Source organism: Ursus americanus, chromosome 12, assembly GCF_024610735.1.
Source record: "Ursus americanus isolate L20-20 chromosome 12, mUrsAme1.1.p, whole genome shotgun sequence".
Classification (NCBI taxonomy): Eukaryota; Metazoa; Chordata; class Mammalia; order Carnivora; family Ursidae; genus Ursus; species Ursus americanus.
The window spans coordinates 72359545-72380352 of record NC_142138.1 but is presented as its reverse complement, the minus strand read 5'-3'; the positions used below and the strand labels follow the sequence as shown (position 1 = coordinate 72380352).

At 42.6% G+C, this 20808-nt stretch overlaps 1 protein-coding gene across 1 annotated transcript; it reads right to left on the bottom strand.

The window, feature by feature from the left end:
* Nucleotides 1-16129: 16129 nt before the first annotated feature.
* IVL (involucrin) lies at nt 16130-17194 on the bottom strand. The gene is made up of 2 exons (XM_087865769.1): nt 16752-17194; nt 16130-16604 (listed from the first exon to the last, which is right to left on the bottom strand). The coding sequence occupies exons 1-2, from the start codon at nt 17192-17194 to the stop codon at nt 16130-16132; spliced, it is 918 nt and encodes a 305-aa protein (XP_087721895.1).
* Between the last annotated feature and the right edge of the window lie 3614 nt (nt 17195-20808).

The window sequence follows — 20808 nt, the reverse complement described above, 5'->3', positions numbered from 1 at the left end:
TCATTGTGTCAGTAATCTCCCAGAATCTACATTCTCGAGACTGTATTTTATTGAGCCAAGTTTCCATTTTAGCTTTCTCTTCTACTATCCTATCTTCCAATTCACTAATTCATTCTTCGGCCTCATTTACCCTGGCCGTCATAGCATCTAGTTTAGATTGCATTTGACTCATAGCATTTTTAATTTCTTCCAGACTTGCTCTCATTTCCACCCTTAGAGATTCTATATTCTTGTTAATATTTTTTTCAAGTCTACACATCATCTTGACCATTGTTACTCTGAACTCCATTTCTGACAATTTGGTTATATCCATATCCATCAGTTCTGTGGCAGAGGCCACAGACTCATTATCTTTCTTTGCTGGGGGGGATCTCTCCTCCTCGTCAATCTGATGAGGAGAGGTTGCCGGGATGCACAGAGCCCAAATTACTGACCAGGATCCAGGCAGTGTGCACTTGTTTTATAGGGACCTTAGGGATGTGGGCTTCTTGATTTTTCAGCCGGCCTTCTGGGGGAGGGGTCTGCCACACTGATACTCGGGCTACCCTGTTTGGGTAGAGTTGCCCTGTTCCCTGAGAGTGGGAATGGGGATGGGCACAATATGAACAGGTATTTCCAGGCTTTTGTTCTCTGGCGGCTTTCGCTGGATGTTTTCTATGCCTCTTCTGAGAGTCAGAGCAGCAGTGGCCCTATCCTAGCTTTTGTCTCAGAACAGAGAGATCGCAGTCCGCTCTCCACTGAGCTCTCCTGGCCACTTTAACTCTGTTTCCGTTGGTGCTGATAAAAACCCTGCGACATCCCGGGTTGTGTTCCCCGCAGCCACTCTCCCAGCCCTCACTTCCAGGGCTGGCACTTCTGTGTCCTTTACGCTTCTAACACCACCAGCCACACCCAGTTCCTGCGCATGCTCCCCGAGCTTCCTGTTTCAGTGTGGTTCGAGTGTGCTCCGGAGCACCAGTTTTCTCTTTGGTTGAGTGTGGGCTCCCGAGCTTGCAGTTTCAGTCCAGTTCGAGTGAGCACTACATAGCTCCAGATTTCAGTGTGGTCGCACGCACATTCCCAGGCTTACGGTCTCAGTCTGCTTTCTTGTGGGTGCTGGTCCAGGAGTCTGGCCCACTCCCCAGTGCAGGTGGCTACTACTTCCCGGTGCCTGAGTATGGTGGCTCCCTCCCCCTTTTGTTTATCTTCTGATATCTGTGCGAGCATTCACGGCTCCCGGCTTTGTACCTCAATACTCAGCACTGGAGATGTTCATTTGTAGAGATCCAGATGTGTCTTCCTGTTTCTCCTCCTCTTTCTTTTTTTTACTTTTTCTCTTTTTTTAATGTTTTTTTTTTATTATATTATGTTAGTCACCATACAGTGATGTAAAGTTCGATGATTCATTAGTTGCGTATAACACCCAGTGCACCATGCAATATGTGCCCTCCTTACTACCCGTCACCAGCCTATCCCATTCCCCCACTCCTCTCCCCTCTGAAGCCCTCAGTTTGTTTCTCAGAGTCCATAGGCTCTCATGCTTCATTCCCCCTTCTGATTACCCCCCTTTTTTAATTCCTTTCTTCCCCACCAATCTTCCTAGTTCTTATGTTCCACAGATAAGTGAAACCATATGATAATGGTCTTTCTCTTCTTGACTTATTTCACTTAGCATTATCTCTACCAGTGCGGTCCATGTTGCAGCAAATGTTGAGAAATCGTTCTTTTTGATACCTGAGTAATATTCCATTGTATATATGGACCACATCATCTTAATCCAGTCATCTGCTGAAGGGCATCTCGGCTCCTTCCATGATTTAATTATTTTGGACAATGCTGCTATGAACATTGAGGTGCATATGGCCCTTCTCTTCGCTATGTCTGTATCTTTGTGGTAAATACCCAATAGTGCAAGGGGCTGGGTCATAGGGTAGCTCAATTTTTAACTTTTTAAGGGACCTCCACACTGTTTTCCAGAGTGGCTGTACCAATTTGCATTCCCACCAACAATGGAGGAGGGATCCCCTTTCTCCACATCCTCTCCAACAATTGTTGTTTCTTGCCTTGTCAATTTTTGCCATTCTAACTGGCGTAAGGTGGTATCTTAGTGTGGTTTTGATTTGAATTTCCCTGATGGCTAATGATTTTGAACATTTTTTCATGTGTCTGTTAGCCATTTGTATGTCATCATTGGGAAAGTGTCAGTTCATATCTTCTGCCCATTTTATGATTTATTTGTTTCTTGTGTATTGAGTTTGAGAAGTTCTTTGTAGATCTTGGATAGCAGTCTTTTATCAGTAGTATCATGTGCAAATATATTCTCCCATTCTGTGGGCTGCCTCTTAGTTTTTTTGACTGTTTCCTGGCTGTACAGAAGCTGTTTATCTTGATGAAGCCCACAAGTTCATTTTATGTTTTGTTTCTCTTGCCTTTGGAGATGTGTCATGAAAAAGGTTGCTGTGGCCAATGTCGTAGAAGTTGCTACCTATGTTCTCCTAAAGGATTTTGATGGATTCCTGTCTCACATCGAGGTCTTTCATCCATTTGGAGTTTATCTTTGTGTGTGGTGTGAGAAAGTGGTCAAGTTTCATTCTTTTGCATGTAGCTGTCTAATTTTCCCAGCACCATTTATTGAAGAGACTTTTTTCCACCAGATATTTTTTCCTGAATTATCAAAGATTAGTTGCCCAAAGAGCTGAGGGTCCATTTCTGGGTTCTCTATTCCATTCCATTGATCTATGTGACTATTTTTGTGCCAGTACCATGCTGTCTTTGTGATCACAGATTTGTAGTACAGCTCAAAATCTGGCATTGTGATGCCCCCAGCTTTGTTTTTCCTTTTCAACACTTCCTTGGCGATTCGGGGCCTTTTCTGGTTCCACACAAATTTAAGTACTGTTTGTTGCAGTTCATTGAAAAATGTCATTGGCATTTTATTCGGGATAGCATTGAAAGTGAAGATTGCTCTGGGTAGCATAGACATTTTAACTATGTTTATTCTTCCGATCCATGAGGATGGAATATTTTTCCATCTTTTTGTGTCTTCTTCAATGTCTTTCAAGAGTGACTTGTAGTTTCTAGAATATAGGTCCTTTACGTCTCTGGTTAAGTTAATTCCAGGGTAACATATGCTCTTTGGTGCTATTGTAAATGGGATGGAGTCCCTAATTTCTTTTTCTTCAGTCTCATTGTTCATGTATAGAAATGCAACTGATTTCTGAGCATTGATTTTGTATCCCGCCACATTACTGAATTTCTCTAAAACTTCTAATAGTTTGGGATTGGATTACTTTTGGGTTTGCCATATAGAGTATCATGTCATCTGCGAAGAGAGACAGTTTGACTTCTCCGTTGCTGATTTGGATACCTGTTATCCCTTTTTGTTGTCTGATTGCTGTTGCAAGGACTTTTAGTACTATGTTGAATAATAATGGTGAGAGTGGGCATCCTTGTCGTGTTCCTGATCTTAAGGGAAAGGCTTCCAGCTTTTCCCCATTGAGAATGATATTTGCTGTAGGCTTTTCATGGATGGTTTTTATGAGATTGAGGAATATACCCTCTATCCCTACACTCCTATGGTTTTCATCAGGAAAGAATGCTGTATTTTGTCAAATGCTTTTTCTGCATCTATTGAGAGAATCATATGATTTTTCAATTTTTCCTTCTGGATAAAATCTATGACACTAATTGATTTGCGAATGTTGAACCACCCTTGCATCCCAGAGATGAATCCCACTTGGTCATGATGGATAATCCTTTTAATGTACTGTTGGATTCTCCTAGCCAGGATCTCGTTGAGAATTTTGGCGTCCATGTTCATTAGGGAAATCAGTCTGTAATTCTCCTTTTTGACGGGGTCTTTGCCTGGTTTGGGGATAAAGGTTATATTGGCCTCACAGAATGAGTTTGGTACCTTTCCTTCTGTTTCTATTTTTTGAAATAGCTTTCGGAGAATAGGTATTATTTCTTCTTTGAATGTTTGGTAGAATTCCCCAGGAAAACCATCTGGGCCTGGAGCTTTTTTTCCTCTTTTTTTGAAGGTTGTTTATCACTGACTCAATCTCTTCATAATTAATTGGCCTGTTTAAAAAATCAGTTTCTTCCTGTTTCAGTCTTGGTAGTTTATAGGTTTCCAGGAAGTCCTCCATCTTTTCCAGATTGCTTAATTTATTGGCATAAAGCCGTTGATAAAAGTTTCTAATAATCCTTCCAATTTCATTTTTGTTGGTTGTGACCTCTCCTTTTTCATTCATAATTTTATTATTGGGTCCTTTCTCTATTATTTTGGATAAGTCTTGCTAGTGGTCTGTCAATTTTATTAATTCTTACAAGAACCAGCTTCTAGTTCTGTTGATCTGCTTAGGACTGCCTTTGCAGTAACCACTGTGTTTTCATTCCTGTTGGTCTACATAAATTGTTTAAATTGATTTTTGCTTTCCTGGTTTATCGAATCATTCCTGTGCAGGATGGTTCCTAGTCTCCAAGTGTTTGAGTTTCTTCCAAATTTTTCCTTGTGGTTGAGTTCCAATTTCAAAGTGTTGTGGTCTGAGAATATGCAGGGAATAATTTCATTCTTTTGGTATTGGTTGAGACCTGTTTTGTGACCCAGAACATGGTCTATTCTTGAGAATGTTCCATGGGCATTAGAATAGAATGAGTATTCTTTCATTCTGGGGTATAGTGTTCTATATATATCTATGAGGTCCAACTCGTCGAGTATGGCATTCAAAGCTCTTGTTTCTCTGTTGGTTTTCTGCTCCGGTCCTCTATTGCTGATAGTGGAGTGTTGAGGTCCCCTACCATTAATGCATTTTTATCTATATGTCTCTTTATTCTGGTTAAGAGTTGGCTTGTGTATTTTGCTGCTCCCCTATTAGGGGCATAGGTATTTATAATAGTCATATCCACTTGTTGGATTCATCCTTTAAGAATAATATAGGGCCCTTCTGTGTCTCTATCTTTAGTCTTTAGTTTAAAATCCAATCTTTCTGATATGAAAATTGCTACCCCAGCTTTCTTTTGAGGTCCATTGGCGTGAAAGATGGTACTCCATCCCTTTATTTTCAGTCTAAATGTATCTTTAGGTTCAAAATGAGTGTCTTGTAGATAGCAAATGGATGGGTCATGTCTTTTTATCCAATCTGCAACCCTGTGCCTTTTTATGGGAGCATTTAGGCCATTTACATTGAGACTGGTTATTGAGAGATATGATTTTTTTTTTTAAGATTTTATTTATTTATGTGACAGAGAAACAGCCAGCGAGAGAGGGAACACAGCAGGAGGAGTGGGAGAGGAAGAAGCAGGCTCATAGCGGAGGAGCCTGATGTGGGACTCGATCCCGGTACGCCAGGATCACGCCCTGAGCCGAAGGCAGACGCTTTAACGACTGCGCTACCCAGGCGCCCCGAGAGATATGATTTTAATGATGCCATGTTGCCAGTAAAGTCTTTGTTTCTATAGTTTGTGACTTTCTGCTCTGTATCACTCTTGGGGCCTTTTTACTTTTCTAGAACCCCCCTTAATATCTCCTGTAGGGCTGCTACATGGTTATGAAATTGGTCAGTGTCCGGCAATTATGGAAGTTCCTTATCTCTCCATCAATTCTGAATGACAGCCTTGCTGGATAAAGGATCCTTGGCTGCATGTTTTTCTCTGATAGAGCTTTAAAAATGCTCCCCCAGCCCTTTCTCTCATTCCAGGTCTGTGCAGACAGGTCTGACATAATTCTGATAACTTTGCCTTGGTACGTGAGAAATTTCTTTGCCCTGGACCCTTTCACTACTGTATCCTTGGATCTAATATTTGTGAATTGCACTATGAGGTGACGTGTCGTAGGTTTGTCATGGTTGAGCTTGGGAAGTGTCCTCTCTGCCTCTTGGACACCAATGCTTGTTTCCTTTGCTAGATTAGGGAACTTTTCAGCTACAATTTGTTCAATTATCTCCTCTAGACCTCTGTTTTTCTCCACCCCCTTGGGGATGCTGATGATTCTGACATTGGAACGTTTCATTGAGTCAGTAATCTCCCGTCACCTACATTCTTGAGAATGGATTTTTTTGAGCCCAGATTCTAATTTAGCTTTCTCTTCTACTAACCGATCCTCCAATTTGCTGATATGTTCTTCTGCCTCATTCACCCTGGCCATCAGAGCCTCTAGTTTTGACTGCATTTGGCTCATAGAATTTTTAATTTCTGCCAGATTCGTTCTCATTTCCGGCCTTAGAGATTCTATATTCTCATTAACATTTTCGTTAATACTTTTTTCAAGTCTTCACATCATCTTGACCATTGTAACTTTGAATTCCATTTTTGATAATTTGGTTATATCCATATCCATTAGTTCTGTGGTAGAGGCCACAGACTCATTGTCTTTTCTTTGCTGGGGGGGATTTCTCCTTCTCGTCATTCTGATGAGGAGAGGTTACAGGGTTGTCCAGAGCCCAAATTATTGACCGGGACACAGGCAGTGTGCACTTGTTTTATAGGGATCTTAGGGATGTGGGCTTCTTGATTTTTCAGCCTGCCTTCTGCGGGAGGTGCCTGCCATGCTGATACTTAGGCAACCCTGTTTGGGTAGAGTTTCTGTGTCCCCTGCGATGGGGGATGAGGATGGGCACACTGTGAGCCAGTATTTCCAGGCTTTTGTTTTCTTGAGGCTTTCCCTGGCAGTTTGCTGTGCCTTTTCTGAGAGTCAGAGCAGTAGTAGAAGAATCTCAGCCTCTGTCTCAGAACAGAGGGATCACGGACCAATCTCCACTGATTTTCAGGCCACTTTAACTCTGTTTCTGTTGGTGCTGCTCAACTCTGCAGCGTCCCAGGATGTGCGCCCCACACCTGGCATCCCACCCCTCACTCCAGGGCCAGTGAGTCTCCATCCTTTGTGTTTCTAACACCACCAGTGCCAGCCACCCCTGCGGGCTCCAGGGCTCCTGGTCTCAGTCTGGTTCCAGTGAGCACACCGGAGCTCCGTTTCAGTCTGGTGGCGTGCGTTCCCTGGCTCACGGTCTCAGTCTGCTCTCTCAGGGGTGCTGGTCCGCCAGTCCACCCCTCCTCCTCTTTTGTTTTAAATGTAGTATAGCTGACACACAATGTTCCATTGGTTGCAGTGTACGACAAAGTGATTTGACAAGTCTATATGTTATGGTGTATTCACCGTAAGTGTATCTACTTTCTGTCACCATACAATGCGATTACAATACCATTGAATTTATTCCTTATGCTGCACCTTTCATCCCTGTGACTTGTTGATTCCATAACTGGATGCCTGTAGCTGCTACCCCCCTTCACCTATTTTGCTCATCACCTAATCCCTCCCCTCTGACAACCACCAGTTTAATCTCTATATTTATGGTTCTGGTTTGCTTGTTTGTTTTGTTTTTTAGATTCTACATGAGTGAAATCATATGGCATTTCTCTTTGTCTGATTTTTTTCACTCAGCATAACGTCCTCTAGGTCCAACCATGTTGTCACAAATGGCAAGATCTCATTCTTGTTATGTCTGATAATATTCCAGTGTATATATATACACCACATTTTCTTTATCCATTCATATGGTTGGCCACTTGGGCTGCTTCCATATCTTGGCTACTGTAAATAATGCTGCAAAAAACATAGGGATGTGTATATCTTTTTGAATTAGTGTTTCTGTTTTATTTGGGTAAATACCTAATAGTGGAAATACTGTATCATATGACATTTCAATTTTTATTTTTTGGGGGAATATCTGTACTGTTTTCCATCATGGTTGCACCAATTTACATTCCCCATCCACAGTGCATGAAGGTTGCTTTTCACATGTTTCTTATACCAAAAGCAGGGCCCTGGGGAAGAAATGGGAACATATTCACAAATATGTTTGATAATATTGAATTCCAGAATCCTCTGAATTTTCTCAGCCTGTAGAAATGGGCCACTCTCCTTGGATAGGAGATCTCAGTCTTCACATTTCCATTGGCTGAAGACTCTGAATAGACTTCAACTAAAGTAGATGCCTTGTAAGATAATACTTGTCTAACTCAAGATTTGCCTCCTCCTCTCCTGCCCATTGGTTAAAGTCTCAGTAGACCCAGCTGGGTTAGTGCTGTTTCTGCTTTATACGAGGGAGGGCAGAGAGAATTATTCACTGAAGGAGTTGCAAAGAATATGTTGCAGCATACAGGAGTTCTTACCTGGGAGACGAGCTTGAGAATGGCATACAAGATGTCCTTTAATAGGTGAATGGATCAACAAATTGTGGTATATTCATACAATAAAATATTAGTCAGTGATAAAAAGAAATCACCTACCAAAATATTAAAAGACATAGGTGAAACTTAAATGCATATTGTGAAGTCAAAGAAGCCTGTCTGTAAATGCTACATGCTGTAAGATTCTAGTTGTATGATGTTCCGGAAAAAGCAAAACTATAGAGACAGTATAAGGATCGGTGTTGTCAGGGATTCAGGTAGAGCAGGGAAAGGGTGAACAGGTGAAGCATAGGTGAGATTTTTTAGGACAATGAAACTATTCTGTATGATTATGTAATGGTAGATACATATAATTATGCATTTGACAAAGCCAATAGAATTTTACAGTGTGAAGAGTGAAGCTTAATTTATGAGAATTGAAAAAATTATTTAGGAAATCAAGGAATCCTAGGGAGCAATGCAGACTGTGATGAGAGAATCTATGTTACAATGTATAAAACAACCTCACTGGAGGGGGTGACCTCAAGAACTTTGGAAATGAGAGGGATCTGTAAGACTAAAGACAAAGGAACTGTTCATAGGCATCATCCCATAGTTGATAATGATATTGAAACCATGGTAAGGGGAAAGGGTTCAGGTTAATAATTTTGATTCAACTATATGTGTATACTGGAAATGAACAATTAGGAAAATAGATGGTGGATGGTAGGTATCAGGTTTCTCATTGTTGGAGTCAAAGTTTAAAGGTGGGGAAGGGGAGGAGGCTAGAATGATCCATGTAGTGAAAGATATCAGTGTAAACTCATGTTTGCCTTACAGTGTGTTACATATAGAAACATACATACACATAGACACCAGTTAGAATATTCAGTATATTTTCTTTGTCAGATGAGAAGTCCTAAAAGAAATGACAAACCAGTAGCAACGAGCATGCCAAGTGTTCAGGCCTTGGTTTCCAATATCATTCTTCATAAAGTGAAACAAGGCTCCTTGAAGAAATTGTTGATTCTAGACAGGGACGGAAAACATACAAGACAAACCTGGAGCATTTCGTGGTGCCAGAAAGTAAGAAAGTGCTCAAAAAACAAAACAAATAAAGAAAAAACAAAAAATAAAATCAAACTGAACAGCCTCACACTGATGTATTAAGAAAGGACACAGGAGTTAATGGGAAGAGCTCCCAATGGCCAAAGCTGGAATAATCTGAGCAACAAAATAAAGTACTGTTCAGGACCTTTGCCCATTTCTTAATTTGTTTGCGTATTGATATTGTGTGATAAGTGTTCTTTATACATTTTGAATATTAATACTTTATCAGATATGTGGTTTGCAAATATTTTTCCCTGTTCCCTCTTCATTCTGTTGATTGTTTCCTTTCCTGTGCAGAAACTTTTATAAGTCCTAGTTGTGTCCTTTTGCTTTTGTTGCCTGTGCTTTTGGTATCAAATCCAAAAAAGTAATTGCCAAGACGAATGCCAAACAGCTTTTTCCCTATGTGTTCTTCTGGGAGTTTTATGATTTCAGGTCTTCCATTTAAGTCTTTAATCCCATTTCAGTTGATTCTGTGTATGGTTCTAAGAGACCAATTCTATTCTTTCACATGTGGATATCCAGTTTTCCCAACACCATTTGTTGAAGAGCCTATACTTTTCTTAGTTGACCATGTATGCATGGATTTATTTCTGGTTTCTCTCTTTTGCTCCCTTGATCTATGTGGCCATTTTTATGTCAATACCATACTGTTTCCAACAGGTATATGAAAAGGTGACCATCATCACTAATCAGCATGAAAATGCAAATCAAAACCACAATGAGATACCACCTCACACTGGTTAGAATGGCTAAAATAAACAACAGTAGAAACAACAGATGTTGGTGATGGCGTGGAGAAAGGTGTGCACACTGTTACACTGTTGATGGGAATGTAAACTGATGCAGCCACTCTGGAAAACAGTATGGAGGTTCCTCAAAAAGTTAAAAATAGAAATACCCTATGACCCAGGAATTGCACTAATAGGTATTTACCCAAAGGATAAAAAAAATACTGATTCAAAGGGGCACGTTCACCATGATGTTTATAGTAGCATTATCAACAATAGCCAAACTATGGAAAGAGTCCAAATGTCCATTGACTGATGAATGGATAAAGAAGATGTGGTATACACACACACACACACACACACACACACACACACACACACAGAGGAATATTACTCAGCCATCAAAAAATGAAATCTTGCCATTTGCAATGACATGGGTGGAACTAAGTGAAATAAGTCAGTCACAGAAAGACAAATGCCATATGATTTCGCTCATATGTGCAATTTAAAAAACCAAAAAGAGAGAGGGAAGGAACCCATAAAAGACTCTTAACTATAGAGAACAAACTGAGGATTGATGGAGGGAAGTGGGTGGGGGATGGGCTAAGGGTATTAAGGAGGGCACTTGTTGTGATGAGCATTGGGTGTTATATGTAAGTGATGAATCACTGAATTCTACTCCTGAAACCAATATTGCACTATATGTTAACTAACTAAAATTTAAATTAAAAAAAAACAAACAAAATTAAAAGAAAAAAGCATAATGAGATATCACCTCACACCTGTTATAATAGCTATTAAAAAAAGTCAAAAGCTAACAAGTGTTGGCAAGGATGTGGAGAAAAGGGAACCACTGTACAATATTGGTAGAAACGTAAACTGACACAGCCTTTATGGAAAATAATATGGAAGGTTCTCAAAAAATTAAAAATAAAACTACCATATGCTCCAGCAATCCTATTTCTGGGTATATACCCAAAGGAAATGAAATCAGTATCTGAAGAGACATCTGCACTACCATGTTCATTGCAGCATTATTCACAATGACCAAGATATGGAAATAATCTAAATGTTAACAGATGAATGGATAAAGAAAATGTGGTATACAACATATATTATATTATATTTATTATATTATATTATATTATATATCATTATATTATATATTATATTATATTATATTATATTATATTATATTATATTATATTAATTTTTAGTGTTATATATAATGTGATGCATAATAATATATATATTATCAAGCTTAATACATAATTACTTATTCATGACCAAAAAAGCTGAACTTAAGTAAAATGGTGGTTACCAGAGGCTGGCATTTGGGGATAAAGGAAAGATTTTTTGAAAAGACAAAAAGAAGTTATGGGGCACCTGGGTGGCTCAATCTGACTCTTGATTTCAGCTCAGGTCATGATCTCAGGGTTGTGAGTTGAGCTCTGCATTGGGCTCTGTGCTGGGCATGGAGCCTGCTTAAGATTCTCTCTCTCCCAGATTTTTGCAAATGTTTTGTCAGGTAAAGGGTTAGTATCCAAAATCTATAAAGAACTCATCAAACTCAACACCCAAAGAACAAATAATCCAGTCAAGAAATGGGCAGAAGACATGAACAGACATTTCTGCAAAGAAGACACACAAATGACCAACAGACACATGAAAAAATGCCCAACATCATTTGGCATCAGAGAAATACAAATCAAAACCACAATGAGGTACCACCTCACACCAGTCAGGATGGCTAAAATTAACAAGTCAGGAAATGACAGATGTTGGCAAGGATGCAGAGAACGGGGAACCCTCTTACATTGTTGGTGGGAATGCAAGCTGGTGTAGCCACTCTGGAAAACAGTATGCAGGTTCCTCAAAAAGTTGAAAATAGAACTACCCTACGACCCAGCAGTTGCACTACTAGGTATTTACCCCAAAGATACTAATATGGTGATCTGAAGGGGCACATGCACCCCAATGTTCATAGCAGCAATGTCCACAATAGCCAAATTGTGGAAAGAGCCCAGATGTCTACCACCATATGAATGAATAAAGAAGATGTGAGATATAGATAGATAGATGATATAGATAGATAGATGATAGATAGATATATATAGATATAAAATGGAATATTACTTAGCCATCAAAAAATGAAATCTTGCCATTTGTAATGATGTGGACAGAATTAGAGGTTATTATACTGAACAAAGTAAGTCAATCAGAGAAAGACAATTATCGTATGTTCTCATTCATAGGTGGAATTCAAGAAACAAAACAGAGGAGCCTAGAGAAAAGGAAGGAAAAATAAAACAAGATGAAATCAGAGAGGGAGACAAATTATAAGAGACTCTTAACCATAGGAAACCAACTGAGGGCTGCTGGAGGACAGGGGACTGGGGGGATGGATTAACAAGGTAATAAGCACAAGGAGGACAGGTGATATAATGAGCACTGGGTGTTATATACAACTGATGGATCACTGAACTATACCTCTGAAACTAATAATACACTATATGTTAATTAATTGAATTTAAATTAAAAAAAGATTCTCTCTCTCCCTCTCCCTCTGTCCCTCCCCCTGCCCCTCTCAAAAGACAAAATAAATCAAGAAAGGAGAATGGTGGTTGCCATTGTTGCAATGGTACAGAGTTTCAGTTTTGCAAGATGAAAGAGTTCTGGAGATGGGCTGTTGCACAACAAAATAAATGTTCTCGATACTATTGAACTGTATTAGATAGTAAGTTTTATATTATGCATGTTTTACCATAATAAAAAAGAAAAAATAACTATTGGATTATAGCCCAAAATATAAAATAAATATTCATGAGTCTACACTAATACAAATAAGCGATTAAACACATAAACAAATAGTGAGAAGGAAGAGACAAATTTCCTGTACAGAAAATTCCAAATGATTTATGTTGATACTTCACCCTCAATGACAGGGAGCTTACTCCCCACTTCACATGGTGACTTCCTTCCAAACATCACACTATTCGAAAGATGGGAGATGAGGGGTAGGCTGAGGAACATTTAACTTTACAGTGGGAAAACCTGACACACACTACATTAAGTCAGGAGATCAAAGTGATAAATCATGTCAGGAGTATGTACTTTTCATATAACGTGATGACAATGGAACTTTACCTTTGTATTCTTTCTCCCAAAACCCCACAACTTCAGTCTAGTCATAAGAGAAACATCAGGCAAACCCAAATTGAGGGATAGTTTACAAAATAGCTTATCTGTACTCCCTCAAAACAGTCAACATCACCAAAAACAAGGGAAAGCTGAGACACTGTCGGTCACGAGGAGCCTAGGAGACAAGATGACTAAATATGGTGGCGTATCTTTAGGTGGGATCCTGGAACAGAAAAAGACATTAGGTTAAAACTAAGGAAATTAGAGTAAATCATGAACTTTAGCTAATATATCACTATTGTTTTGTTAATTGTAATAAATGAACCATATCCATGTAAGATGTTAATAATATGAGAAACTGGGTGTGGAGTACATGCGAACTCTCTGTACTAGCTTCTCAACTTTTTTGTAAATCCAAAGCCACTCTAAAAAAATAGGGTCTATTAAAAACAACAACAACAACAACAACCAAAAAACATCAAAACTTAACTCTCCAAAGAAAATGAGTGCATACTTTGAGTTTTTCTGGTTACTTCTCCCTTTGCCCCAGTATTCCTGCCCAGTCCTACTCAGACTTCTCATAACTCTTGTCCTGTTAGGAGGACTTGAGCATCCTCACCCTGTAAGTACAGATGGTCCCCCACTTACTATGGTTTGACTTATAATTTTTTTAAAAGATTTTATTTATTATTTATTATTTATTCGACAGAGATAGAAACACCCAGCGAGAGAGGGAACACAAGCAGGCGGAGTGGGAGAGGAAGAAGCAGGCTCATAGCGGAAGAGCCTGATGTGGGGCTCGATCCCATAACGCGTGGGGCTTGATCCCATAATGCTGGGATCACGCCCTGAGCTGAAGGCAGACGCCTAACCGCTGTGCCACCCAGGCGCCCCTGACTTATGATTTTTTGACTATGCAATGGTGTGAAAGCAATATGCATTCAGTAAAAAACCATACTTCAAATTTTGAATTTGAATCTTTTCCTGAGCTAGCAATATGTGGATGATACTCTCTTGTGATATTGGGCAGAGGCAGGGAGCCCCAGCTCTCTGTCAGCCACATAGTCACGAGGGTGAATAACTGATACTCGCATAGCCATTCTGTACCTATACAACCATTCTGTTTTTCAGTTCCAGGGCAGTATTCAGTAAGTTGCATGAGGTGTTCAAAGCTTCATTATAAAACAGGCTTTGTGTTAGATGATTTTACTCAACCGTAGGCTACTGTAAGTGCTCTGAGCATGTTTACAGTGGGCTATGCTATGCTGCGATGTTCGGTAGGTTAGGTGTATTAAATGTATTTTCAACTTACTATATTTCCAACTTATGATAGATCTTTTGGGACATAAATGTATTTTAAGTTGAGGAAGATCTATAATGAGAGCCACTGACAAGTGTTAGCAGAAGCAATGAGGTTAGATCCAAAGTTTAAGTAGAACACCTTGTCCTCTGCATGATGAGCACAATGTGGGGGTGCATAGGGAGGCAAGGAGCACAGGTGACAAGATTAAAGGCCATTGCAATAGCTGAGGTGAAGAATGATCTCAGTCCAAGCTTGCGGGTGTTGGCGGGGCTTTAACAAGGAAGTGGTCATCGGTGGGACAGGGTGGGGAAGAGAAGGAAGAGGAGAGATGATGTCTCTGCCGAGGTGAATGCACAGACGGTGGTATCATTGCCCAGAAAAGAGTTCCTAAGGGGGAAACATGGTGAGTGTTGCTATGGTTGGGCGGGGAGTAAGGGATGCTAAGTGCCATTTGGGTCTGTTGAGTCTAGCTGCCTGCGGACATCTCAACAGGGATGCCCCAGGCATATCCTCATGGCTGTGGTAAAATAGCTTCAGGGGGCTTGAGACAACCTGCCTGAAATGATGGGGTTAAATAGTTAAAGGCAGGTGACTTGAAGCATTAAAGGCAGAGTTTGTCCCAGGAAGGAGAGGGCCCTAAGTCCTGGTGTGACTGATGCCAGTAAAGGCTACAGAAATGTCAGAGAGGGTAATGGCTACAATGGCCTTGGATCTGTATTTCTCCAGCCTACTGAGCACGCCCTTGATTCCAGTGGGCTCAACCTTTCCTTTCTTTAGTGACACTGTCACTGTCACTGGTTGGGACCAGTCTTAGGATTCTCCTCCTCCCATCTTGCTCAGTTCTGCTTCTATCACTTTTGTAAAGTTTTCCTTAGCCAAGTAGATAGTCCATAAGACTCTTAGAAGCCATTCTACAGAGAGAACACCCAGGAAGGGACCAGAACCCAGCCAAAGCCTGCATACCTCTCTGGTATCTTCCCAGAGCCCTTCCCAAAGTGAGAAGATGAGAGGAGATTGGAGGTGCTGGACTGAGCTTGGCCAGGGGCTAGGATTGGGCCTGGTGTGTGTTGTAAGGCAGTGCTGGACTGAGGCGGGCAGATCCTCCTTCCCCCAACAAGTTTAACTGGTCCCTGCTTCGTGACCAAGAATTGGCAAGCATTGCTTTCAGGTGCATGAGTGAAATTGTTTCAGTTTGGTATTGGTTTAGTTTCCTTTTAAGAAACTGATGAATGTATTGGGTGATTTGGGGAGCAGAATTAAAGACGTCTTTCCTCCTTTGGGAATTGGCCAAGAGAGTCTGTTGGAACCATTGACCCACACACAGATTTTTATATGGTGAGAGACACATGAGAAAAGACGAACAGAATACAGGATCCCAGGACTTCCAGGATTTATTCTGTATTATTGTACACACTTAGAGATTCAACTATAATACTGGGGACGAAGTCAGAGTTAGTGTAGTAACTGTCTCCTCAAGCAGAGGTTCTGGCCACATGAGGTTGGGACTGAGCTCATTAGGGCTGGGTGCTGGACAATAACTTCCCCTTCCCCTAGCCCCATCAAAGAAACAGGAGGACAGGTCAGGCAGGTTCACAGATGAGGCAGGCCACCCAGGCTGGGGACCTGAGATTAGCGAGGCCACTGGCTCTCTCTTCACTTGTGTGGGATGGCCTGAGAGCCTCTGGGATACTGTGCGTGCTTACTTATGTTTTGGGGGGCCATACACCCCCTGCTTCTGTTGTTGTTGCTCTGTGAGGGGTAAGACTTCTCCCTTCAGTGGCTGAACTGGCTGGGTGTCTTGGACCTGGCCAGGAACGGGGACAAAAGCAGGCTGCTGCACCTGCCCCTCCTGCTGCTCTGCCGGCTCTGGCTGCTGCTCCTGCTGTTCCAGGAGCTGCTCTTCTTTCTTTTCCAGTTGCTCATTACCCTTTGCTAGCTCTTGATGCAGTTGCTGGTCCAAGAGCTTCTTTTCCTGTTCTAGCTCTTCCTTTTGCTGCTGCTTCCTTTGTGCTTTCACCTTCTCCAGCTGGTGCTCCAGATTTTTTGCTTCCTGATGTTCCTCACACTGTTCCTTTTGCTGCTGCTGCAGTATTTTCTGCTCCTGTAGCTCCTCCTTCTGCTGTTCCAGATGCTGTCCTAAGTGCAGTTCGTGCTCTTGCTGCTGCTGCTGTTCCAGATGCTTTTCCAGGTGAAGTTCCTGCTCCTGTGATTCTTGCTGCTGCTGCTGCTGCTGCTGCTGCTGCTGTTCCAGATGCTTTTCCTGCTCCTGTAGCTCCTGCTGCTGCTGTTCCAGATGCTTTTCCTGCTCCTGTAGCTCCTGCTGCTGCCGTTCCAGATGCTGTTCCAGATGCAGTTCCTGCTTCTGTGACTCTTGCTGCTGCTGCTGTTCCAGATGCTCTTCCAAGTGCAGTTCTTGCTTCTGTGACTCCTGCTGCTGCTGCTGTTCCAGATGCTGTTCCAGGCACACTTCGTGTTCCTGTGATTCTTGTTGCTGCTGCTGTTCCTGCTGTTCCAGATGCTGTTCCTGCTGCTGTGGCTCACATTGTTGCTCAGGCACCCCCTTCACAAGAGTTGTGTGTTTCCTCTCATGCTGCAGGGGGATGTCCCCTGGGAGCCTGGAAGGCATCTTCTGGCACAGGGTTGGTAGTGGAGTTGGCTGTTTCACTTGCTCCTGCTGGGTATCGATTGGTGGAGAAACAGGCTTGAGGGGCTCCTGACTGAGGGCAGGGGGCAGGGTCACTGGCAGAGTGTGTTGCTGGGACATCCTGGAACCTGCTTTAGATCAGCCTGAAAAACAGAAGGGGTCAGAAGGGTGACTGAAGGCAGAGGGAGTGGGTGAATCCCCAGAATCTGCAGAAGGGCCTCGTTTCTCAGCATCCTTTCTCATTCCTTGGGTTGGGGCTCTCCTACCCAATCTGGGCTATGTTTCCCAGAAGCAGCAGAGTGAAGGGGAGGAGGGGGAGGGCTGAGAAAGGCCCTCTTAGGAGTCTCTTGTTCTCAGATAGAGCCAACAAAGAGGTTTGTCTTCAGAGTTACTGGGTGACAGTGGGCTGGGTGCCATTTCTTGCCTAATCCTTGCCTCTGTCCCTACTTCTGACCTCTATTGACCAAGAAGGAGAGATGACTTCTGGGGTTATGATGGGAAGGGGTGAAGTCCTAGGAAAAGAAGGGTGCTTCTGGAGGACTCCTGAGTCCTAGAAAATCAGTGGCCCATAGCACACACCCTGGACTACTCACACAACATAGTATCAGCTTAAGTGTCCCACCGAAAGGTTGTATGTTTCTGAGCAGGTCACTTAGTCCTGCTGGATCTCAGATTTCCCTCTATAAAATTAGCAGATCGGCCTCTTCAACGCCATGACCTCCAACTCATGACCTTCGGAGCTTTAGCTACAGCCCTAGCACTTGGGGGACAGGGTGGGGGGAAGGGCTGGAATGTTGCTGGGAAGTGGAGCCAGTTCTTCCAAGTCTTGTACTTCTAAGTTGGCTTTTCCAGCTCCTGCTTTGCCTGGGTTTCTCCAAATAGAAGATTTTCCCCCATTTTGCTATTCTCCCTTCTGCAGTACAACAAGAGTTACATGCATTTCCCTCAAACCCCTGCCCCACTAAAGAAGGCACAATCATGGTCAACCCAAATCAAACAGTTTCAGGGAAGAAATTGACTGTACTCCCCCTCATCCCCATCTTAACTCTTTTCTCTCTCTCTCTCTCTCTCTCTCACACACACACACACAGACACACACTCCAAAACATCAAAGATGGGACAGGAGGGGAGGGGATTGTTCTTTCTTCTATGTTTTCATGCTATGACATATGTCCTTCAGCAGAGTGACCTGAGCCCTCCCAAAAAGGCATGTAGTCCAGTTGAATCTCCTGAGAGTGATCCATGCACCCACCCAGGCTGGCCACCCTAGCCACCTTCTGGTGTGCTGGATAACCCTGGTGCCAGCCCCAGTCCTCCCAGCTAATGCTTACCAGACTCACAGTGGGGATGGCTGCAGAGGCCTCTAGTGGAGTTCTGAGCTGGGCAGGAGCCAGGGCGCCCTTTATATGGTTCCCCGGTCCAACCTCCTTCCCTGGTTGAAGGAGATGGACTGGTTTCACCACTCAAGTTGGTCAACTTCCTTCAGCCCCTTCCTGACTCATCACAGGCACCTGAAGCAGAAAACCCCTCAGGGCCCCTTTCCACAGAGACACAGAGAGAGCTCTGGGGGCTCTGTCACTCCTGTGATACTCATCTGACCTAGGCATGGGGAGGTGAGGGAGGCATCTTGGGAAACTGGTCCCCTTTTCCTATTGCTTTGTGACCTTAGCCAAGCCTTTTCTCTGAATCTTAATTTCTTCACTTGTAAAACAGGGTCATCCTGATAATTAGGCCTGGAGATTCATTTCCAAGGACATGGAAAGGAAAGTTATGTGTTTCTATGGGATGTTCAGGCTGGGGTGTGTGGTGTCAAGGTGGGAAGAATCGCATCTCATGAAGGGATGGGGTTGCTGGGGATTCTCTTGGCCACTAGCCCACAGTCCATCTGCTCTCAGGACATATCTATAACTCCGTTCTGCATGGAAATAAATCCTGTCGTGAGGGGGTCAGACTTTAGACCAGAAGGGTCAAGTAGAAGGTTTGTAGGGGGTCTTCTGCTGTGAGCTAGGGGCTGCCTTGGTCCCATGCCCAAGTTTGTAGTTACAGAAGTTCTCAAGAAAGCCATGCTCATAAATACTCCAAAGCATGGACCACTCACACAAGGAAACAGGTATTAAATATACAATAAATAATGTCATAAATATTGCTTTTTATGATTAATTTTATTGTTTTTTTCTATAATTTTCTTGGAACACATAAAGGTATAAAGATCAAACCAAATCACCCATTGCTTTCTCCAAATCATTCTCCAAAAATAGCTTAAGCAACTCTTCAGGGTGGGAGTTGGAGATTATCCCTCCTCAATGACAAAAGTGACCCGGTTTATCTGGAAAAAATTCCAAGTTCACTGCATGGTTTCAAAGACCCTCACTAGGTGTCCTCAGTTCCTAGGACAAGTCCAGGGTTCCCACCTCGGCGCTTGGTGTCTGCTCTTTCTTGGCCAACAGGCTTCTGCAGGGTCCCTGGCTCTTTGTATCTTTTGGCTTCCAAATAAGTGCTGGGGTCTGCCAGAGAGCCTTCCTTGTCTCCCTACCTAGAGGCTTATCTTCTGGTTCGCTTCATTTCACTAATAACAGTTGAGAGCCCTTTTTGTATTTGTTCGCTTGTTTCTTTTTTGTCTTTCCCACTGGAAATAAGCTCCATAAGGAAGGGTTTTGCCTGCTGTGTTTTCCACCATAGTCCCAGAATTTATCATAACCACCACATATACAAAGTGCTCTATAAATACTCGTTGAAGGAATGAATGAATGGTGAATCTCAGCACCTGGAGATAACCACTACTAAACATTTTAGCATTGTGCATGTACACATGTGTATATAAACAAAATCAAATTGTGACTTTGCCTTTCTTTTTAATGACTGGGTAATCGCTTATTTTGTAGACATCATTTATTTAAGCTCTCTTCTTTACAACCGAATCAAAAGGAAATATTAGAATAATACTCATTTCTGGGGCTAATTTTGAGGAGTGTCCTGATTCCCAGTGGTTTCCTGATAAGCACCTCCTTCCCAGCCTCAAATAGATCTATTTATAGTGTTAATTTTGCCATGTGCCTGGGGCTCAGTCTGAAAAGACAGGTGGAACATTCCCTCCTCTGGAATACTACCCTCTACCCTTGCCCAATCTGTTCCCTGAACCCACCAAGGACCTCACACTGTCCTCCCTGTAGCACAGGGATAAGCTATCTTCTGAGGTAGGGAAAGCCCTCTTCACACCCTCTACCTTCCCCCTCCCCCATGAAGAACTAACCAAGCATCCTCACATGGGCACCCATGACTTGCACTCAGATGCTGATCTCACATGGGAGGAATCTGCCTCTCCCCAGCCCTTGACAGTCAGTCCCAGGGCAGCAGGCCCTGCTGAAGGAAGTCACACCGGTCTTATGGGTTTCTAGGGGCTCTTATCTGCCAGATCTGCCTCCCGCCCTCTGATTCACAGCATAATGAGAGCTTTGCAGGGAAGACAGTGTGTGTGAACCTTAGGCCACTGGGTAAAGCTAGGGTGTTGGGAGAAGGGTGGAGCAGGGGCTGAGGGAATATGTGTGTTCCTGTGAGGGGTTGGAGAAGCCCCAGGCTTTTAGGGGCTGAGAGGCCCCATGCTCTGCCTTCCGTTTGCCCCATTTAGGGGACAGAAATGCATGTATATGGGGGAGATTCTCTCAATGTCTGTGTGAGTGATCTCATAGGCCTCAGGTCCACAAGATGAGTCTGGGTAACTGTCCAGCCCCCGCCCA